The sequence below is a fragment of the Hevea brasiliensis genome, chromosome 14 (genome assembly GCF_030052815.1).
Source record: "Hevea brasiliensis isolate MT/VB/25A 57/8 chromosome 14, ASM3005281v1, whole genome shotgun sequence".
In the NCBI taxonomy this organism is placed as follows: domain Eukaryota; kingdom Viridiplantae; phylum Streptophyta; class Magnoliopsida; order Malpighiales; family Euphorbiaceae; genus Hevea; species Hevea brasiliensis.
In genome coordinates, this window is record NC_079506.1 from 83,358,029 (window position 1) to 83,380,657 (window position 22,629).

The 22,629-nt window shown below is 33.4% G+C and overlaps 2 protein-coding genes across 2 annotated transcripts; both read right to left on the reverse strand.

Moving 5' to 3' along the window:
* Positions 1 to 1,824: 1,824 nt before the first annotated feature.
* LOC110636616 (uncharacterized) lies at positions 1,825 to 11,459 on the reverse strand. Its single transcript, XM_021786404.2, has 8 exons — positions 9,827 to 11,459; positions 9,449 to 9,675; positions 9,034 to 9,366; positions 3,078 to 3,324; positions 2,839 to 2,967; positions 2,530 to 2,745; positions 2,300 to 2,423; positions 1,825 to 2,186 (listed from the first exon to the last, which is right to left on the reverse strand). The coding sequence occupies exons 1-8, from the start codon at positions 11,375 to 11,377 to the stop codon at positions 1,948 to 1,950; spliced, it is 3,066 nt and encodes a 1,021-aa protein (XP_021642096.2). The 5' UTR covers positions 11,378 to 11,459; the 3' UTR covers positions 1,825 to 1,947.
* Positions 11,460 to 12,914: 1,455 nt separating this feature from the next.
* LOC110636615 (uncharacterized) lies at positions 12,915 to 18,710 on the reverse strand. The gene is made up of 9 exons (XM_021786403.2): positions 18,557 to 18,710; positions 16,340 to 17,995; positions 15,866 to 16,092; positions 15,446 to 15,778; positions 14,934 to 15,180; positions 14,324 to 14,452; positions 14,016 to 14,231; positions 13,777 to 13,900; positions 12,915 to 13,447 (listed from the first exon to the last, which is right to left on the reverse strand). Exons 2-9 carry the CDS (start codon positions 17,888 to 17,890, stop codon positions 13,209 to 13,211), a joined length of 3,066 nt encoding a protein of 1,021 aa, XP_021642095.2. The 5' UTR covers positions 17,891 to 17,995; positions 18,557 to 18,710; the 3' UTR covers positions 12,915 to 13,208.
* Between the last annotated feature and the right edge of the window lie 3,919 nt (positions 18,711 to 22,629).

Genomic DNA, 22,629 nt, shown 5'->3' on the forward strand with positions numbered 1-22,629 from the left:
ATTAATCTCATTATATGTTTTATATTGTAAATTCACGTTAAATTGAAAGAATTTATGATTTATAAGAGAAAGCCAAGTGCATTGCGTGAAGCATATCTCAGAATTTGTGATAATTGAAAATGATTTTGTATATATAATAATGAGGTGTCAAAAATAAATGTGATATATTTCTTGTACGTATAGGATTGAAGGCTCAATAATTGAATACTATATTAAGCATATCCAAACAATCATACATAACAGATAGCTATGATTCAAATTTTTTTTAGAATGAATTCCCATGGCCATTGTTGTGGGAATTCATTTCTGGTTTTTGAATAATTAAATTAATTTAATTCATTTTCTTGAATGCATGTTAATTATACATTCAACTATTACTTACTAAATGGTCATTATGAAAATCATACCAAAATTTTCACATGCTAATTATAAAAAATGTTTTATATAAATTATCTTATTCTTAAAAAAATATGTCAGGCATAATTCAACCCTAAAAATTAATTTAAAGAGGGAACGTCCAAGTTCATATAAAGGGTATGTTACCTTTATTCTAAACCAATATAAAATATTAACACACTCCAACACGCTTAGAATCAAATTTAAAGACGTGAAACACTTATGGAAAACCCAAACATTGGTTGAGAAGACTCTGATACCATCTTAAGAAAATGGACAGAACCTAGCTCGCAAAAGCTAGTTCAAAGGAAGAGAAGTGCTCAAGACTATCATATAAGGACACATTATTCCTATATCAAAATAATGTGGGACATTAACATATTCCTCTTGCACTCAGTATCAAATACTTAGAGCGTGAAACACTTAAGAGAGGCTTTGATACCATTTTAAGAAAATAAACACAATAATTATTCACATTTATAGTAAAAAAAAAATAACTGTCTCTCGATGTATAACTCATCGATTACACCTACCTATAATACATTCATTGAATTAAAAAAAAAATAATGAATTCTACTCTCTCAAAATTAGAAATATGCCAATTATGAATTAAAAGAAATTAAAATATTCTCGTCAATATTATTAGATTCACGAGAAATGAATTACCTCTGACGAATAAAATGTTTTAAGACCTACAATTTACTCATTTACTTATTTTTAAATTATTTTTGAGATATCCAAATTTTAGAATTTTTATTTGAATGAGCCTCTCAAAATCATGGTACATGTCGAGAACACGAGCTATTCAGAACAATCAATGGGCTTTGAAGAAGAAGCTGTAGGGCTCAAATAAATTGACTCAGGCCTAAAATGGTTAATATTTTTAAAACTTAAATTAATTTTAAATTCTATTAAAATTTATTTTTAAATATTTTAATTTATTTTAATCTTAATTATTATTATTCAAAAAATACTCACAAATATTTAATTTTATATATTTTAATTAATAATTTACATAAAAATATTTTTATTAATAATTTATAGTTTAAATATTTAATGTTTTCATAAAATATTTAAACTCTATTTTATTTAAAATAAATTAAATAAAAATTTATGAATATTATTATTAATATATATATATATTATATTTAATTAAGCATTTATATAAATGGGTTCCGGTAATAGATATTCAACATATAAAATCCAAATCCAATTCGAATCAATCATAGATATTATTTATCAAACTCAAACATGTTCCAAATCTGATTATATATTACTCAAATTTGTCATACTAGAATTCAGTCAAATTGAATATACGCAAAAACTCAACCGATGACTGTCCTAAACTCAACAATAAAAACTATATTCAAGAGAATGATGAATTAAATCTAATTTACTGGGTAATAAGTAAAATAAGTCTTATTAAACTTTAAAACTCCAATCAAAATCATAAATTAATCATAAGTAAACTATGCAAAGAATTCGGGATAATATAAGATCTTGAGTGGGACATTATTTTTTTTTTAAATTTAAGGTCGATTTTAAATGGAATTAATAGGGATATTTGATAGGTTCAGGCTGCATAGCTAGCTGAACAAGCTTAATCTGTTCGTCTTTGTGATTTGAATAAAAGCCAGTGGCCGTGGAAGCAGATGGAGCTCGGCCAACGTATTTGACGTCCTCAAAAGATCCTCTTCCCATGGTTCTCATGGTTGTGTAAAGACGAGGTGCAATGTAACTGTAGGCACCCATATTCATTGGCTCTTCCTGGCACCAAACTATCTCAGCATCTGTAATAATCAAACATGGAGTCAAATGCACATCAGCTCTAAGATCACTGTGCGAGACACTGAACCCATAAAAAAAAATCTATTGCAAGCATGTGTGAACGGTGAAAATATACTTGGATAACGCTTAAGTTCGCGCTGGACGAGGTCATATGGGAAGGGACAGAGCTGTTCCACCCTACAAATTGCAACATCTTTCTCACTTAACCTGTTTCGTTCTTCTTCAAGCTCATAATAAACCTGCAGTCCAGCACAGATATATATAACATAAATGAACAAAATTTCTTTGCATTGTCAGGTAGAAATGCAGGCCCACACAAAAGAATCATAACTTAACAAATACTACCTTTCCAGAGCAAAGAACCAGTCGCCTGATGCCCTCCTCAAGATCAGAGTGATCATTCTGATCCCTTATAAGTCGCTTGAATCTGGTGCCCTGTTTGTCAAAACCAGGGTGGCCTTGGACATCATCAAATTCACAAAGATTTGACTTGCAGGACTTGTGACGAAGCAGGTTCTTTGGAGACATCACTACCAGAGGTTTACGGAAATCCCTGTGTATCTGGAGGAAAGAAGAGTCAAGTATGAGAAGAAAGCTGGAAAAGTTGTCTGAAATTCTGAATGGGATTCAGAACCTGAGTCTTTGTGTCCACACCTGACGCCGCAAAACGTGGAAGTAATTAGCAGGAGTGGTAACATTCACAACCTGCCAATTGCATCCCTGGATTTGCTTTCGGAGTGATGAATCCATCTCAGGCACAACGTAGGGATCACTATCATTCATCTGCCATTAGATATAGAACCATTAACAGTAGTAAAAAAAACAAATGGAATGCTGATTGTTGATTCAAGCTTCTGTATATATTCTAGCTAGGACCCTGTTATTGGCAGTACCTGAAGGAAACGCTCCAATCTTGCGCTTGAATGTTCAGGACCCTGGCCATCATAACCATGAGGAAGCAACACAACTAGTCCACTTTGGCGTAGCCACTTTGACTCCCCACCACTCAGAAATTGATCGAACATCACTTGAGCTCCATTAGAAAAATCACCAAATTGAGCTTCCCACATAACTAAAGCATTTGGATTTTCCATTGAGTATCCCAATTCAAACCCAAGTACACCAAATTCTGAAAGAGAGCTGCATACAAGAGCATGCTTACTCACACATGAGAACATTCAAAGTAATAGTTGTTGTTTACAAATTAAAAAATAAAAAATAAAAATCCCTAACATTCTTCTATAGTATGTAAGAAAGGGTAACTCTGCTATAGATTTCATCAGAGCCCCAGAATATCCAGAAGGTGCAGAAGTGGTATTTTCTGTCTCAGTATAAAATCTATTCAATTACCAATCACATTTCATTTTAGGGAAAAAAAAATTTGCAAATGCTGTTAAGTTAGAATTATAAGAAATCCTTCCGACTTTCAAAATGGCATACACCTTAACAGGAGTTGAACCCGAAGATGTATGGGCTTTTTAAGCTTAATATACCTTTTGATTTCTTATAGAACGCAGCAGGGCAAATTGCAAAAGCAAGTACGATGTTTCAGCCTCTAGAACTTGCACTAATAGACCAGAATACTACATTTTTCTTAGATATCTGCAATTATATATTTTCAATGTCTATATTATTGAAGGAAAACTTTTTTTTTTTCTCATTAATTTCAATTGACAATACATAGGTATTTATATACAAAGAATACTACATTAGATAGGAGATATATACTAGTTAGGAATCTTTATAGACTAGGAAACCTTCTATATACAAAACTCTTTACAAGGTAGACTTCTATAACACTGCCCCTCAAGTTGGAGTATAGATATTAATCATGTCCAACTTGCTGCAAATGTAATCAACCCAAACTCCATCCAGAGCTCTTGTAAACATATCTCCTAATTACTCCCCTGTTTTGACATGTCCTATTGAGATGATTTTTTATTGCATTTTTTTCACGAACAAAGTAACAATCAATCTCAATTGTTTGGTCCGCTAATCAAACACAAGATTAGAGGCAATATGGAGAGTAACTAGATCATCACACCATAACCATACGGGCAAAGAGACCTTAAGGCCCACTTCTTCTAATAATTGAAGTATTCACATTATTTCACACATTGATTGTGCCATAGCTCTGTATTCTAATTCAGTATTAGATAAGAGACTACACTCTGCTTCTTACTTCTCCGTGATACCAAGTTACCTCCCACAAATGCAAATACCCAGTAGTTGACCTTCTATCAACCTTAGAGCCTACCCAGTCTGCATCTAAAAAACATTCGACATTTAAATGCCCATGATTACTATATAACAAGCCTCATCCTGAAGTTTCCTTCAAATAGCACAAAATTTATCCCAAAGCTTCCCAATGAACAACAGTTGGAGAAGTCATAAACTGATTCACCGTCCAAACTGAGTATGCAATATCAAGACGAATTACTGTAAGGCAGTTCAATTTACCCATTCGTCTCTTATACTTTTATGGATCATCAAACAATTCACCATCCTCTGCTACAAGTTGCAAATTTGAAGTCATTGATACATTACAAGGCATAGCAGCCATTTTCCCTATTTCTACCAATAGACTCAAAACATACCTTCTCCGAGGCAAGAAAATACATTTTTTGCTTCTCATAACCTTAATACTCAAGAAATACTTTAATAAACCCAAGTCTTTCATCTGAAATTGAGTTTGAAGGAAGGATTTGAGGGATGAAATACTTGCAGAATCACTTTCCATGATAACAATATCATCCACATAAACTACTAACAAAATTAAACCAGTTTCAGACTGCTTATAGAAAACTAAGTGATCACACTTACACTTCTTTAGACCATACTCTTATACCACTTCACTAAATCTCCCAAACTAAGCCCGAGGACTTTGTTTTAGGCCATAAAAAGATCTTCGAAACCCGTAAACTTTATACTCTCCCTGGGTAGCAAACCCAGTAAATTGCTCCATATACACCTCCTCCTAAAGATCACCATGACAAAGGCAAGTTTAGCTATAGGAGAAAAAGTATCAGAGTAACCAACTCTATATACCTGAGCATATATTTTGGTTACAAGACGAACTTTTAATTTTGCTACAGAACCATTAGGATTTACCTTTACTGTAAACACCCATTTGCAACCAATTGCTTCCTTACCAGTAGGCAAAGTCACCAGTTCCCTTATACTATTAGTATTTAAAGCTTTCATTTTACTCTTTCATTACAGCACGCCAGCCAGGATGAGCTAATGCCTCAAAAACAGTTTTAGGAATAGTAACAGAGTCTAAAGAGCTAACAAAACATCGAGAAAAAGAAGACGGATGATCATAAAAAAACAAAAGAAAAGATAGGGTAAATGCATATACGTTTACCTTTACGAAGAGCAATAGAAAGATCTAAGTTAGATGCATGATCAGTGGTGGGAACCGGATCTTCCGATGAAGAAGTTACTAGAAGATTTGAGTCAGGTACCTTTAGTCTTCTGGAATAAACATGAATAATAGAAGGTCGAACTGTTGGTGGAGCAGGAGCAGGAGCAGGAGCAGTAGACTGGGAAGAGCTAGATATTGGCTGAATAGTATATATTAAAAGATCATCCTCCTCCCCCTAATTTTCATACATAGAAAAAATGTGAAAAGAATGGAGTAGACTAAAAAAATGTAACATCTACAGACACAACAAAATGATTAAGGGTTGGAGAGAAACATCTATAGCCTTTTTGGAGCCAAGAATACCCAAGAAAGACACACTTAAGAGACTTCGAATCTAGTTTGGTAACTTGTGTATGGACATCACGCACAAAACAAGTACATCCAAAAATATGAGTTTCAATAGGAAACAAGATTTAGAGGGAAACAAGACAGTATAAGGAATATCCCTATCAAGAACCAAAGATGGCATACGATTGATAAAAAAACATGTTGTAGTAACTGTATCAGCCAAAAACTGTTTAGGAACATTCATTTGGAAAATAAGGGCTCTAGCTACCTCAAGGAGATGTCGACTTTTTCTTTCGGTAACACCATTTCGGATGGTGCATCAACATAGGAGGATTGATGGAGAAAGTCATTTTGTGTCATATAATACTGAAAACTCTTTGAAAAATATTCTTTGGCATTATCACCTTTCAACATGCGTATAGAAACATTAAATTGAGTTTTAATTTCAACACAGAAAGCACAGAATATAGAAAATAACTCAGAATGATTTTTCATTAAATATAACCAAAGAACACGAGAGTAATAGTCAACAAAAGTAACAAAATATCTAAATTCAGTTTTAGAAGTAATAGAACAAGGACCTCAAATATCAGAATGAACTAACTCAAATGAGGACAAAGTTTGTTTATTGACTCTAGATATAGAAGGGAAACGATGATATTTAGGAAACTGACATGGCTCATATTCTAAGACTAACAAAGACTGAAACTGAGGACATAACTTCTTCAAGGTAGCCAAAGATGGATGGCTCAATTGATAGTGGACTGCAAGAGGAGTTAAGGTACTAGGGCAAACAAGTGTTCGCGATACATGATTATCCTGGATGTAGAGGCCACCAGACTTATGTCCCTTACCAATAATCTGCTTCGTCGAAAGATCCTGAAACAGACAATAACTGGGAAAAAAGGAAACAGAACAATATAAGGTGCGAGTAAGTTTACTAACAGAAAGCAAATTAAAAGAAAATTTAGGTACACATAAAACAGATGATTAAGAAATAGATGAAATTGGGTTTGCGTTGCCTAAATCCAAGAGAAAAGAGTTAGAACCATCAACTAAAGTAACAGTAGAGGGGGTGGAATGTGACCGTAAAGCAGATAAATGACTAGAATTTCCTGTCATATGATCTATAGCACCATAATCTATGACCCATTTGGATGAAGAAGATACTAGGTATGTGGTGGATTTACGTAACTCAACGATGGCAGTGACAGTGGTACTGAAAGACTTTAAAGATGCCTGATACTGGGAAAACTATGCATACTCCTCTACAGCTATCGAGACAGTTTTTTCAAGGGATGAAAAATTATCACCTATTGCCATATTTGCCATTTGAGATTGCTGATTATTTCTTTAAAGCTTTAAACAATTATATTTTGTATGACCAGGCTCATGGTAGTAATAACAAATTATTCCCTTTGATTCTTGATTAGAATTCACCTCCTCATTACGCTGATTATTTCTATTGCCTACACCCCCTCTTCTAGTTCCTCCCCTATTACCCTGTTGTCCATTTGTATTGCGGCTAATAAGAGCACCATTGGCAGGTTGTTGTGAAAACTGAGTACTTTCTGTACGAAAGATGGTGAATGTATCATGTATGGAGGAAATCTCAGAACTGGATAGAATCTGAGATTCAGCAGTTTCATACTTTGAAGGAAGGCCTATAAGAAAACTCATAATAGCCATTTACTCTCGTTATGCCTGCTAAACTTTTACATTAGAGCTAAAAGGTGATAAAATATTAAACTCTTCATATGCCTGCTTAAAATCCATAAAATAGGTCATGAGAGACTTATCTTGCTTCTCAGCATGATAGAATACCTTACACACATCATAAATACGAGAAATATTTCATTTACCATAATACAAAAAATTTAAGTAATCCATCAATTCTTTAATAAATTGTAGTGATTAATTAGACTGATTATCTCACTGTGAATCGAATTTCGAAATTGCAAAAACAATCGAGCATTCTTTCTGGGCCAAGCTTGTAATGTATTATCAGTGGGTGGATACTTAGTAAGGCAATCATCCTTATCAATGCTTTGGAAATAAACCCTGACAGTCTTACTCTATTCCAAATAATTTAAATATTTAAGTTTGTGTTTCATAATCTTAGTTATCACCGGAATCACATCAGACACAATAGTCTTATTGTCTGCCATTAGATAAAATAATAAAACTCTATCCCAATTTTCAACAAAGTAGACTTAATAAGTATTAACAAAACAAGTACCAACACTACCCAATCAAGAAATAAACACACTAAAACTTGGTAACAAAGGGATTCCATGAAACAGAACCTAAAGTTGTTCAAAAAATAGAACTGCTTGAAAGATCTCGAACCTTAGAGATCCAAAAAATACCCCAAACTAAACAATCACCCATGGGAATGGAATCATCAAGTCTAGGCGATGCTAGGAAACAAAGCGTGGCTACCGAACGTTGCCGGAGGACAGCATACACGCAGTGACATGCTGGCGTATGGAATGGGGGCCAGAAAGCAAAAGTGGTGGGTGAAGGCCACTCGCTCCAAGTTCGGTCACTGAACTTTCAAGGATAGCCAATCGGCACTTGGGTCTCCTTCTGAAGCTAGCGGAAAGACACTGTAGTAACCCTAGTGGGTTCTCTTAGGGTACAGTAGTTTCGGAGAAAAACAGGGGAAGAAAAAAAAAACATTTAGGAGCAATTGTTTAAGCTGCGGGACTGCTCTAATACCATGAAGGAAAAGGTTTTTTTTTTTTCTCATTAATTTCAATTGACAGTACATAGGTATTTACATACAAAGAATACTACATTAGATAGGAGATATATACTAGTTAGGAATCCTTACAGACGGGGAAACTATATAAAACTCCTTATAAGGTAGGCTTCTATAACAATTATATTGACCGGGATTAATACTTAGTTGGCTCGAAAGTTTTGTATAGATTGACACTTTCATATCTAAACTTGAAATCTATTCCAATGTATAGCTGCAGAATTACAGTGGCAGCATTTAAAACCTCACATAAGTTTTTTGCCATTTTTTTTGTCAACTGGAATGTAATATTCACCAAATAGGAGGATTTTTAAATTAATAAATAATGGTAAAACACAAGCAAGTGCACAAAGAAGTTAACAAATATTACCTATTGCTCACAGTAAACATTTCCTCATCCTGGCCCATCATAACATGATCCAGAGGGCAATACTGCTTCCATGACTCCTGATCATGAACCATAGCATGCCGATGACTGAACGTACCTCTTTCAACATCCTGGCCACTGAGTCTTACATGGTTACCTTCCAATAGCAATGTTGCAAAAGCTAGTCCTTCAGCAAGTGCCCAGTCAATGCCTTCCCCAGTTTCAATCATCTGTGCCCTGTCATCATATATCTTTTTCACTTGTTTGTGAGGCTTGAAATCATCTGGAAGTACCGTGATCGCTTTACCAACTTTTTTCAACACATCTAGGTTTACCCTGTGTTACATCAGGAAATTATAGCCCATAAATCAAACTATTTAGAGATGAACTAGAAAAGTTGAGTAAGACACTAGCATACCCAGTGTTTCGGATACGAGAAAGTTGTTCAGGTGACTTGAAGCCGGACCAATGAGATGAGAGCCAATCACTTCTTTTAGGAACATAATCTTTACTATTCGAATATTCTTCATTAAGTATTGTATTGACCTTTCTGTGTATTCTATCAATGTCTTCTTGTGTGATATCTCTAGATTCCAACAGTTTATTTTGATATATTTCAAGAGAAGAGGGATGCTTCTGAATGACCTGTTACCACAAACTCCAATTTAGAAACATAGCACTAAAGTTCGCATTAATGAGAATAAGAAGGAGAAACAGTTGGAAGAAAAATACTCAAGAAATTCGAGAAATGCCTCAAATCTGACTAATAATAATCACCCCTAGACAATAAACTAACCTTGTACATCTTTGGCTGTGTGAAAAATGGCTCATCAACCTCATTATGCCCAAATCGACGATAGCATATTATATCAACCACAACATCAGAATGGAAAGTCTGGCGCCACTCTGCTGCAAGCTCACACACATAAGCAACTGCCTCTATATCATCTCCATTTACATGGAAAATTGGGGCATTCAAGGCCTTAGCAGCATCAGTACAATATTGTGAAGATCTCCCTGACCTTGGATCAGTAGTGAAGGCTACTTGGTTGTTCACTACAATGTGTATAGTCCCACCAGTAGTGTAGTTAGGAAGTGCACTAAGATGTAGAGTTTCATAAACTACACCTTGCCCGGCAAAGCTACCATCCCCATGGATCAAAACAGCCATATTCCTACTCCTGTCCGCATCATTAGTATAATATTGCTTTGCTCTAGTTTTACCAAGAACTACTGGGTCTACTGCTTCCAAATGGCTGGGATTTGCGACCAGAGACAAATGAATTCTCCTCCCAGCTCTAGTTGGTCTATCATAAGAAGTTCCCAAATGATACTTGACATCACCAGTACCTGTATAAAGCCCAACCTCATCCAGAGATTTTGCATTCTTGTCAAACTCACTAAATATCTGTGCAAGTGGTTTTCGAAAAACATTGCCTAAAACATTCAATCTTCCTCTATGAGGCATTCCAACAACTATATTCTCAACTCCAAGATCAGAGGCTCTATCAAACATCTCCTTCATCCCAGGGATCAGAGTTTCCCCACCTTCAAGCCCAAACCTCTTTGCTGCTTTCATCTTAGTAGCCAAGAAGTTCTCAAAGTATGTACTCCATGTTAATCTATTAAGAAAAACCTCACGCCTTTCCTTATTGTATGTCATTGGTGTCGGGGTTTCAATCTTGTCCCTTAGCCAGTTACATTTCGCACTATCATCTATATGCATATACTCATATCCAACATGTCCAGAGTAGGCCTGTTGAAGTCTTGTCAATATGGATTGAAGTGTCATTACCGGTCGATTGTCTGACAAAAACCCAGACATATTCCACACTCCTATAAAGAATTCCCTATCAAGATCAGCTTCTGTAAAGCCATGGAAAGCAGGGTCCAAATCATCAGGAATTTCTCTTTCTTCCAGGTCCAGTGGGTCTAAACTTGCTTTCATGTGGCCATTAACCTGGTAAGCTTTAACCAGCAACAATAAACGCATACTTTCTTGTATTGTTTGCCCTGAAATCCCTGCAGATGTCACTGACTGACCAGCAAAATTCTTGAAGAAATTGTCCCAAGACTCGTCTACATTATTGGGATCAGATTCCCAGGCTTTCTGAAGCTCTTCTAAGTACACACTGCTTGTGGCATCTAGAAAGTTATCAGTTAGCTTAGAGAGAGGCATAGACTGAGGGGTAGCAGAAGCTTGTGCCTTTGATCGAAAGATTGTACGATGGAAACTCCTATTGTGTGAGGCAAGGCCCTGTATTCTTGTCATATATGATCCACTATGACAGAGAGTTTTCCTGATGGCAATTCTTGCCGCACTATAACCAGCTCTAAACCACGCCATAGTCTATCAATCCGAAGTATCAAAGTATTGCACCTTCCAGGCTCAAGCCTCACTCGAACATAATCATATGTTTCTTATCCGTGGGAATTCAATTCCTGCATGACGACCACAACAGAGACAAATATTAGACAATCCTCGAGCAATATGGCTTGAAATCACTAAATTATGAATAGGATCCCATAGACCTTTCATGTGGTTTATGATATGATTGAAATGAGAAGGTGCTGGTGGATGGAAAAAATCAAACTTGATATGGAAGAAATAAAGAAATGAAAATGCAAAAATCAGATGCATAAAAATTTGCAATGGCATTCACATAGACCAATAGATAAAACCAGTCAGGAAAATGAAAATTAGATGAATTGGGGACAAATCTGAGGAGAAAAAGAAAAGAAACCCAAGAATACGAAGACCTGTATTTGATTTGATTCAAGAAAAGCTTTATATTTGCCTAGAAACCTCAAGATGTATCTTACAACAGATTCACTGTGAAATCATGAGTAGATTTAGCAGATGGAACATATAAAAGTATCACGAAGAATCCAAATTCTTGTTGAATAGAATCCATACATTAATGCATAATATAGCAATGAAATCCCCATGCAGATATGCATATATACATTTACAGCAAATAACATAATACATACATTGGCAGTACGAGGAAAAATTAGGAGGATTCGAGATGAGGAGTTTGTGTGCAAGGGGTAACTAACTTGGAGAGAGAGAGACAATGGAAAGCTAAAAATATGAAAAAATAGAAAATGCTAAACAGTGAGTGTTTTGTGCCAAGTGTCACAACAGATCTTTGAAAGTACCAGCATCTTTTATTTTTTATTTTTCATTTTCGTTGAAAGGCTTATGCGGTTATGCCGTTACGCAGGATGAAGAGAACCGGAAGCATTTCCGTCTCATAAACTGTAGGAAATTCTACTGCAATAGTGGACATGGATTTTCAAGCTAAGCCGGAAGTTATTTTACCATCAAATACCAAGACTTTTTCAAATTTCTCAGTTCAATGAATCAATTTGTTAGAAACTCTTGAGCTGCTTAAATTCCCCAGCACATTTTAACATCTTTGTTTTCTGCTAACCTCGTTCAATCCGTCAGCAAAATCACCAGCCAAAATGGAAAACCATTCAAGACCAAATGAAATCAGGCTTCCAGGCGTTTTTTTTTTTTTTTTTTTTCAGGTTCTCTACTGTGATTTTAGTGACCATTTCTGGGAAAGTGCCATCATCAACCACTATTTACTTCAAGTACTGTCATATCAACAATCGCATGCTGCTTCAAAAACATGTCAGTGTGGTGTATTTTCCACTTACAATAGCTTGTTCCTCAAAGGGTTTAACACATACATTCCATCAATCAAGCTAAACTTGGAAAGGCACAGGGCAATTCTATGTTAGCAGGATTTAGGAACAGAACCATCTCCCCATTCCACTAATACAAAAGAGAAGGGGACACAGAAGGGAAAGAAATAAAAATCCCCAGCAAAGCTTTAAATCACAGTATCTTTGCGTGTTGTAAAAGGAAACACTAGCAGCAAAATGCTTTAGAAATATGACACAATTGATACATGCATAATGGAGATATGTCAGCAACTCTTCTACATATAATCCCTTTTTTGACAACAAAAGACAAAATACTTGAGAAATGCGTCACATCATATCTTGAAGTCTCGTACACTCGTATAGAAGTACCAATTATGCCTTGGCAAAAAAAAAATGGCGACAGGATATGCAAACAATATCCAGCCTCCACAAAGGGAAATTTATCAATGGATGTCCCACTATTGCTCTTTAAAATATGTATTTAACAGATTGCAAAGGCTTCAGAAGGGATACTTTATTGGTTCCGGTTGCATGGCTTTTTGGATAAGTTCAGTCTGCTCCTTCACATGCACCTGGTAGAAACCAGTGGCTGTTGCAGCTGAGGGAGCACGCCCAACATACTTGATGTCCTCTATAGATCCTCTTCCTAGTGCTTTCATAGCAGTGCAAAGGCGAGGTGAAATGTAATTGTATGCACCCATGTTCATTGGCTCTTCCTGGCACCAAACAATCTCGGCATCTACAAGCAACAAGGGGAAAAAAAGGGTCAAAGGCATAACTTCTATGTAAAGTCAACTGCGAGAAAGCTGCAAATGGCAAAAATAAATTCATGCATAATTATCACCCCATCATATAATCCACCCAATGAATCTCTCTCAAACAGCCCAGAGCCACCATGTTAACCAATAACCAAACTCAAGACTAAGCAAACAAGCATTACGTTTAATTTTGAATAGCAGCGCACTAATAAACTATTTCAATTTATTGCAGAAAATATATGCCCATAAAAGGAAGGAATTGTCCTCATGCATCATCACTTTTTTATCAGATTAATTTTGGAAAACATACTTGGATATCGCTTGAGCTCACGCTGGATGAGATCATATGGGAATGGACACAGCTGCTCCACCCTACAAATTGCAATGTCCTGAGCACCATTCTTTTTGCGCTCTTCATCAAGCTCATAATAAACCTGCAAGCATGAGTTTCAAATGTTTAAGATTAATGCCTTTCTCATCTCCAACACGAAACCAAGATTCAAATGTAGTATAAGAGAAAAGCAGGCAATAGCTGAGGGCATTATGCACCTTTCCAGAGCAAAGAACCAGTCGTCTGATACCCTCTTCAAGATCAGAGCGGTCATTCTGATCCTTTATGAGACGCTTAAATCTGGTTCCTTGTTTGTCAAAGCCAGGGTGGCCTTTGACATCATCAAACTCAGACAGATTTGATTTGCAGTCCTTGTGACGAAGTAGGTTTTTTGGAGCCATCACAATGAGGGGCTTACGGAATTCCCTGTGTAGCTGCAACAAGAAACTAGAGAACTTAAGAAAACAAAGACATCCATCTTCAAGCTGGAGGCTATTTCATCAAGCAATTAATTAATTGCACCCACCTGACGCCGCAAGACATGGAAGTAATTAGCAGGAGTTGTAACATTTACAACCTGCCAGTTACATTCCTGGATTTGCTTCCGAAGAGTTGGGTCCATTTCAGGAATGACATAAGGATTGTCATCGCTCATCTGCAACAATATATACAAACATGTTTATTGTGCTCTTTTAGAATCCTGATCAGTATAGATGCAGATCATAGAATAAAACAATATATACAGTTGAAAAGTTCATGAGTCCAACAAATTATAATAATCCATGACCGAACTACAGAATCAGGGTAGAAAAATGAGAATTTGATTAAACAGAATGTATTGATTTGGTCTTTTCTTTAAATATCAATTAGGTCAATCTCTTATAGGACTGGCGTGTAAGACTACAAGATATTAAACTGAAATTCTTTCAACGTTTCCCTGGACAACCATTAACAAAGTCCAACCCTGGAGTACCCGATCAATGCTTAAAAAGAAGCAAAGAAATGCAAGACCAGCTAGACATGCAGATATATTAGACTGCCATAAAATAACAGTAACCATGCAATCCATGGGAAGCTGGACAGGATGGTACAAATGTGTATCTAAGGCGCAATACAAATCCTTTGCAGCAGAATACCTGAAGGAAGCGTTCCAACCGTGCACTTGAATGTTCAGGACCCTGACCATCATATCCATGAGGAAGAAGCAAAACAAGCCCAATTTGACGCAACCACTTTGATTCACCGCTACTCAGGAACTGATCAAATATCACTTGAGCCCCATTAGCAAAGTCACCAAATTGAGCTTCCCAGATTACCAATGAATTCGGACTTTCCATTGAGTAACCCAGTTCAAATCCAAGAACGCCAAACTCTGAAAGAGAACTGTAGAAACGAATATTTTGCTCTCATTACTAACAAAACTTCACTATATAGCACCAAATCAACAAAAAAATTTTCCACATCTTTATAATCCTATCGTACAGCTACAATTGACCTCAAGGAGACACTGATAAATAATCTTTGCCGCCACAACACAATCATGTTAAAGAAACTAACAACTGAAATCCAAAGGATGCTCAAGCTAAGTTCAATTACATTCTTCCAAAGAGAAGTTATGCAATGAAAACAAAGAAATATAGTATAGTACCTGTTGCTGACAGTAAACAATTCCTCATTTTGGTTCATGACAACATGGTCCAGAGGGCAATACTTCTCCCCGGTTTCTTGATCATGAACTACTGAATGCCGGTGACTAAATGTACCTCGTTCAACATCCTGGCCACTCAATCTAACATGATTACCTTCTACAACCAAAGTTGCAAAAGCAAGAGCTTCTGCAAGTGCCCAGTCAATTCCTTCCCCAGTTTCAATCATTTGTGCACGTTGTTCATAAACCTTCTTTACAGCTCTGTGAGGCTTAAAATTTTCAGGAAAAGTTGTAATTGCCTTGCCAACATTCTTCAAGATCTCAGGTTTCACCCTGCATAATATCATAGTAGTTTCAATTAAAAAAATGCTTAAGTTAGAAGCAACAAAACATTCAAATCTGGTAAGCATGCTGGCATACCCAGTGTTTCGGATGCGTGAAAGCTGTTCAGGTGACTTAAACCCAGCCCAATGAGACGAAAGCCAATCTCTTCTTTTAGGAACATAATCTTTGCTAGCCAAGAATTCTTCATTGAGGATGGAATTGACCTTCTCTTGTATCTTTTGAATATCTTCTTCAACCACCTGCCCAGATTCTAAAAGTTTCTTTCGGTAAATCTCAAGAGATGAGGGATGATTTCGAATGACCTGTTCACCAAATCAAATAAGAACTGTGAGAAGTTATCTTGACACATCTTAAGACAGCAGTTGAATAGATGTTACTAGTAGAAAAATCAGGATACAAAGCCATGACAACAAGATAAAGAACACACCAAAGGTTGTGGTCAAACCTAACAAGAAAAAAGATTCTAGCGAACTGGGGCATAAGAGAGGTCAAATGAATGGAGGAAGGTAAAAGGAATATTAGTTCATAAGAAAAAAAAGGGGGGTTAACCTGATACATTTTTGGTTGTGTGAAAGATGGCTCATCGATCTCATTATGTCCAAATCGACGATAACACACCAAATCAACCACAACATCAGAATGGAAAGTCTGGCGCCACTCAGCTGCAAGCTCACAGGCATGAACAACTGCCTCCACATCATCTCCATTAACGTGGAAAATAGGTGCATTCAAAGCCTTGGCAACATCAGTACAATACTGTGAAGATCTGCCTGCCCTTGGATCAGTAGTGAAAGCAACTTGGTTATTCACCACAATGTGTATAGTTCCACCAGTACTGTAGTTTGGCAGTGCACTAAGATGTAGAGTTTCATACACTACACCTTGACCAGCAAAGCTACCATCACCATGAATCAAAATTCCCATGTTTTTAGTCCTCTGCTCATCATTGGAGTAAAATTGCTTAGCTCTAGTCTTTCCAACAACAACAGGGTCCACAGCTTCCAAGTGACTAGGATTTGCAACCAATGACAAATGGATTCTCTTCCCACCTCTGGTTGGACGATCATAAGAAGTTCCTAAATGATATTTCACATCACCAGTTCCTGTGTAAAGACCAACTTCATCGACAGGCTTTGTACCACCACTAAACTCACTAAATATTTGTCGGAGTGGCTTTCGAACAACATTACCAAGAACATTCAATCTTCCTCTATGAGGCATTCCAATAACTATGCTCTCAACACCTAGATCTGCTGACCTATCAAACATCTCCTTCATACCAGGAATAAGAGTTTCCCCACCTTCAAGGCCAAACCTCTTAGCTGTTGTCCACTTGGTGGCCAAGAAGTTTTCAAATTGCGTACTCCATATTAGCCTATCGAGAATAACTTCACGGCGCTGGCGATTGTACTGCATAGGAGTTGGGGTTTCAATCTTGTCTCTTAACCAGTTACATTTCTCACGATCTGCAATGTGCATATACTCATAGCCAATGCTCCCACAGTAAGCCTGCTCGAGACGGGTCAATATGGACCTAAGGGTCTGCACTGGACGGTTTTCAGACAAAAACCCAGCCATTCTCCACACTCCTAAAAAGAATTCTCTATCAAGGTCAGCTTCTGTGAACCCATAAAGTGCTGGGTCTAAATCCTCTGGAATTTCTCTTTCTTCCAACCCCAATGGGTCCAACTTGGCTTTCATATGGCCATTAACTTGGTAGGCCCTCACAAACAACAGTAAGCGCATACTCTCCTGAATCGTCTGGCCCGAAATACCAGGGGATGTGGCAGCCTGACCCACAAAATTCCTAAAGAAATTGTCCCATGACTCATCCACACTACTTGGGTCAGCTTCCCAAGCTCGTTGTAGCTCCTCCAAATAAACACTACTGGTTCCATCTAGGAAGCTATCAGTTAGCCTGGAAAGAGGCACCGGACGAGGGACAGGTGCAGCTTGTGCCTTGGACTTAAAGACAGTAGTATGGAAATATCGACTCTGAGAAGGAATGACCCGTGTTCTAGTTGTGTATGATCCACTCTGAGATAAAGTCCTCCGAATGGCAAGCCTTGCCACACTAGTGCCAGCTCTAAACCACGCCATAGAGAACAATGCAAACTACTAAATACCACAGATTTCTCAAAGATTGTACCACCCCGGATCAAACATCAAGTACGAACATATGTATTTTCTCTTATAGAACAAGTCCTGTTAAACAAAATTTAAAATAAATAAATAGTTAAAAGAGGAAATACCCAACAATAGTGCTTATTCACCTATCAGCTCCAAGGACATGGAGACTCTCCAAACATTTTCCAAGTGTGAGCACATACCCAGATTCAACTAAAATAAACACATGATTCAACATATAGTATATAAACCCAAATTAATCGGGATTTGGAAGCCAGTCATAAAGTTTCAGATTTAAGAACACGATGAAAAATCCAGCACATCACGGATATAATGAAAGTAACAAAAATCGCCTTAACAATTCACTAAATAAATTACAAATCTGAAAACTTCCAGAACCAAATATACTCAATAAGAATAATTCAACTAGAGAATAAATAGAGGAACCAGAAACAACATTTTCCACTCCTGTTTCTCGTTAATTTCACCTCAAATGTTCCCATCCCAGCAACCAAATACATTAGATCACGTAAAAGCAAATAATTAACAAATCAAGATACGAAAAGAAGATCAAAGTAGACTTGAAAGGAAACAAGAGATTGAAATGCAATGTTTCGAAAGAAGGAAAGAAAACATTACCTGCCAGAGAGAGAGAGAGAGAATGGTAAAAAGAAAAACCTAATCGCTTCTCAGCGATGACTGTCTTAAAGCCAGGTGTGGGTGCCACTTCGCATTTTATTCCTTCCTTCCTTCCTTCCTTTTCCCATTTTCTGGAAGCTAGAAAATTTGAGCTTTCTTTTGAATATTATTATTATTTAAAATTTTATTATTATTTTATATAAGGTGTTTAATTTTGACTTTTGGATGGGAAATATTCCTGTTTTATGAATAAAAAAATTTTAAATGAAATTCACTAAGAAAAAAAAAAAAGGATAATGTCATTATTATTAATATTATTATGGATTTGGAAAATTCTTAACTCTATCAACAAAGTTTTTTTTTTCTACCTTTTATCGAATTAAATCATTTTATTACAATTGTAAATTATTAGAAAATATTTATTTTAATTTATAAATTAATTTATAAAATTTAAAAATAAATTAATCTATTTATTTATAATAATTTTTAAGTTTATAAATTAAATTTATAAATTAAAAAAATAAAATGAGAAATTGAAAAAGTTTATGTCATGCATTTATAAGTTAATTTAAGTAAATATTTTATTATATTATATTTATTTAATTTTAAAATTTTATCATAAATCTCATTTAATATTTTTTTTAATAATTTTAATAATAAATATATTTATAAGTTATTTTTTTAAATATATTAATTACTTCACTTATAAATATTTTTACTAAATACATAATTATTTAAAATTTTAAATATTTATAAATTTAAATTTACTTATAAAAATCGATTTTCACAGGTTAAACAGAGTATCTTCTTAGTTATCAAATGCGGCCATGGATATATTTGAATATTAGTAAATCTATGGCATCGTATGTTTTTTTTGGTGGATTTTGATTAATTTTTTTATGTTATGTAGTTAGATAGTAAACATTTTTTTATTTATTTGATTTTAATTAAAACTTAAATTTAAAATTTTATAATTTAAAAAATAATTTTAATAATTAAGATATATTAACAAATTGTAAATATTTTCTCCTTCTATAAAATTGGAAAATTTTACAGCACACAAGAGCATATAAATTTAGTATTTCATTACTCACATTCACTAACAGATCTTTAAAAAAAAAATTAGGATCAATATATAAATAAACTATATAATATATTTAGTACACTAAATATAGTACACTTAATACTCATATACAAATAATTAAATTTTAAATTTAAGAAAATAAAATTCATATTTTTTTATAAAAATACACATATATATATATAATACAAATATACAATAATTCGCTCTATATATAGACGGTTGATTTATTATTAATAAAAATATGTTCTCCATTAAAAAATAAAATCAACACATGAATTTATGATAGTTAATTTATATATAAATAAATATATAAATATATAAAAATAACTTCATAAAAAAGAAAAGGTGAATTGAAGTGGGATGCTCACATTTATCTCTTTACTTCTATTTAATTTTTCTTTGTCATTTCTCTTAAATTTCTAATATAAATACTCATAGTAATAATTTTTTATTTAATATCATTATTGTAAATATAATAGTTTAATTATAATTATTAATTATTATAGAATTAATTGATTTTGGATTAAAATATTGAGATTTCTTCTCATTTTCTGTTGTGTCATCTTCTTATTATTCTTGTCCATAAAGATGGAAGCCAAAAGGACGGTCGAGAAGCATGGGAGGTTATGCTACGCTATAGTTGCTTTTAGCTTTTTAATTGATGCTGTTCAAAAAGCACTTGTTCTTGTGGCCTTTTGTACCAGCAAATCATTAGCATGGTAAGAGAAATTAATGGTAATTACTATAGTTATTAAATTTAAATTAAATTAATTAGATTAAATTAATTAAAAATTAAAATTTAATCTGATTTAATTTAAATATAAGGCGTATACGTACAGGAAATTAATGTAATAAGCAAATTAAATATTCGGCAAGAGCTTCCAAGTCAATTAAAAAAGGAAATTTGGTAAGTATTATTATTAATTTTATAATATTTATTTAATAATATTAATTAATCTTGGAGCATCTCTTAATTGGACTATTAATTAATACTATTTTCTATTTAATTTAATTTATTTTTTTTTTCAATTTTATTTAATAATATTAATTAATATTGAAACATATCATATAGTACCATATTTTTAGTTTTTATAAATAGAAAACACATATAGGATAGAACAACACATACTCTAAATAAAACTATGAACTTATATTTTACTAAAAAGCCATCATGATTATATTATCTTAAAAAAAATAAAAAATAAAAGATGTTAAAAATTGACTGAGAGTTAAGGGGAATCTGGTGCACTGACTGGGCAGAATATTCTTTTCAGCTCAAGTGGTATCAGAGCCTCGTAACGTTTCGGGGGTCTCGGATTCGAGTCTCGCCCCTGCGTAAAAAATAGCTCCGCGCTAAGAGTGGGCCTGGCGAACCTGGCGAACCCAGAGTCTGCGCAAGTGGAGTTGTGGTGGGCTTGGGCCTGATTGACTGAGAGTTAAGGGGAATATGGTAAAATTAAGTTTTGGGTCAAATAATAATAATTTGACTTTCTAATTAAAGCAAAATGGACTTAATTTTTTACAAAAAAATAAAAAATTATTTTCTCTTATTTTTTAATAATAAATATTAAAAATAATCTTTTAATGTTAAATAATTTTTGTTTATCATATTCTTCAATTTATTTTTTAATTTTTGTTTAATTAAAATAATAAATAATTTTTATTATTTATAATTATTTTAATACTTATTTGGCCTTAGAAAGCCTCGTCAATTCAGCGTAAAACTTAATTTTGACCTTATTTGACTATTCAACTTACATTTATTTAATATGTTTAAAAAAAATACACTCATTATCATTATTATAAAGTAAATATAGTTTTATTTATTTTTATTATATATTTATTTGGTTTTATAAATTGATAAAAATTGTGACTATAAAAATTAAAAAAGTATTATAAAATATATATTTATTAAGAATATTTATATTTAATATATGATATTTTATATAATTCAGATGGATGAATTAATTATTATTTTTTAAAGAAAAAATCATATACACTGAATTGTTTGAAATTAATTGATTTAATTAACCTTTTAAATTCAATTTTTATGATTTTTTAATTAGCGAATTTATTTTTGATTTATCCTACTTACTCCTACTAAATTGAATGTGCAAATTAAAATTCCTCTTTTAGGTTTAAAGTTTATAGCATGTATTGTGAGCTCAATTAATTTATGTATTAATTTATTATTCATTACTTATAGATAATGCATTTATTATTGGACAAATTATTAAAATTCTTTAATAATTATATTTTAGTATGATATTAATATGAAATAATTTTTACTTTAATAATTTTTAATTAGATATTTAAAGTGATTATATTAATTTTTTACTTTATTAATAATTAGCTTTTTTTGGATAAATGTTAGTATTGGAAAATTATATTAATAATTATTTTTTAAAAAAATTAAAACATATAAAGATAACATTTAATATTTGATTTTTTAACTTTCTACAAACACATTTAAATTAACAGGTATAATAAAATTAAAAATTAGAAATTAATTTTTTTAATAAAAATATGAAGATATAAATATATAATTTTTCGAATGTTATATATATATATATATATATAATTTACTCTTTCAAAAACACATTGCTTATTTTGTTGACTTAAGATTTATAAATTAAAAAAATAGAATTAGATAAATATAATGCTATTATTTATGTTAGTATTTTTTATAATTTTAAAATTTTAATAATTATATTATTCAGATCATTTAAAGCAAAAACCTTTTCTTTTTAAATAGCAAAAACTTAATTTTAAAGTATAAAAATTAAGATGTATATTATAACGAGTTTAATGGTCATTAAATAAAAAATATTTATGTCAAAATTTATATAAAATTAATTAAAATATATATAATAAATATATAATCTATATTTAAATATTTAATTTATTATTAAATTTATTTTTATATGAATTTAAACTTTTTATAATTATATTATAAGAAATAATTTAAAAATATTTTTAATCATAAATA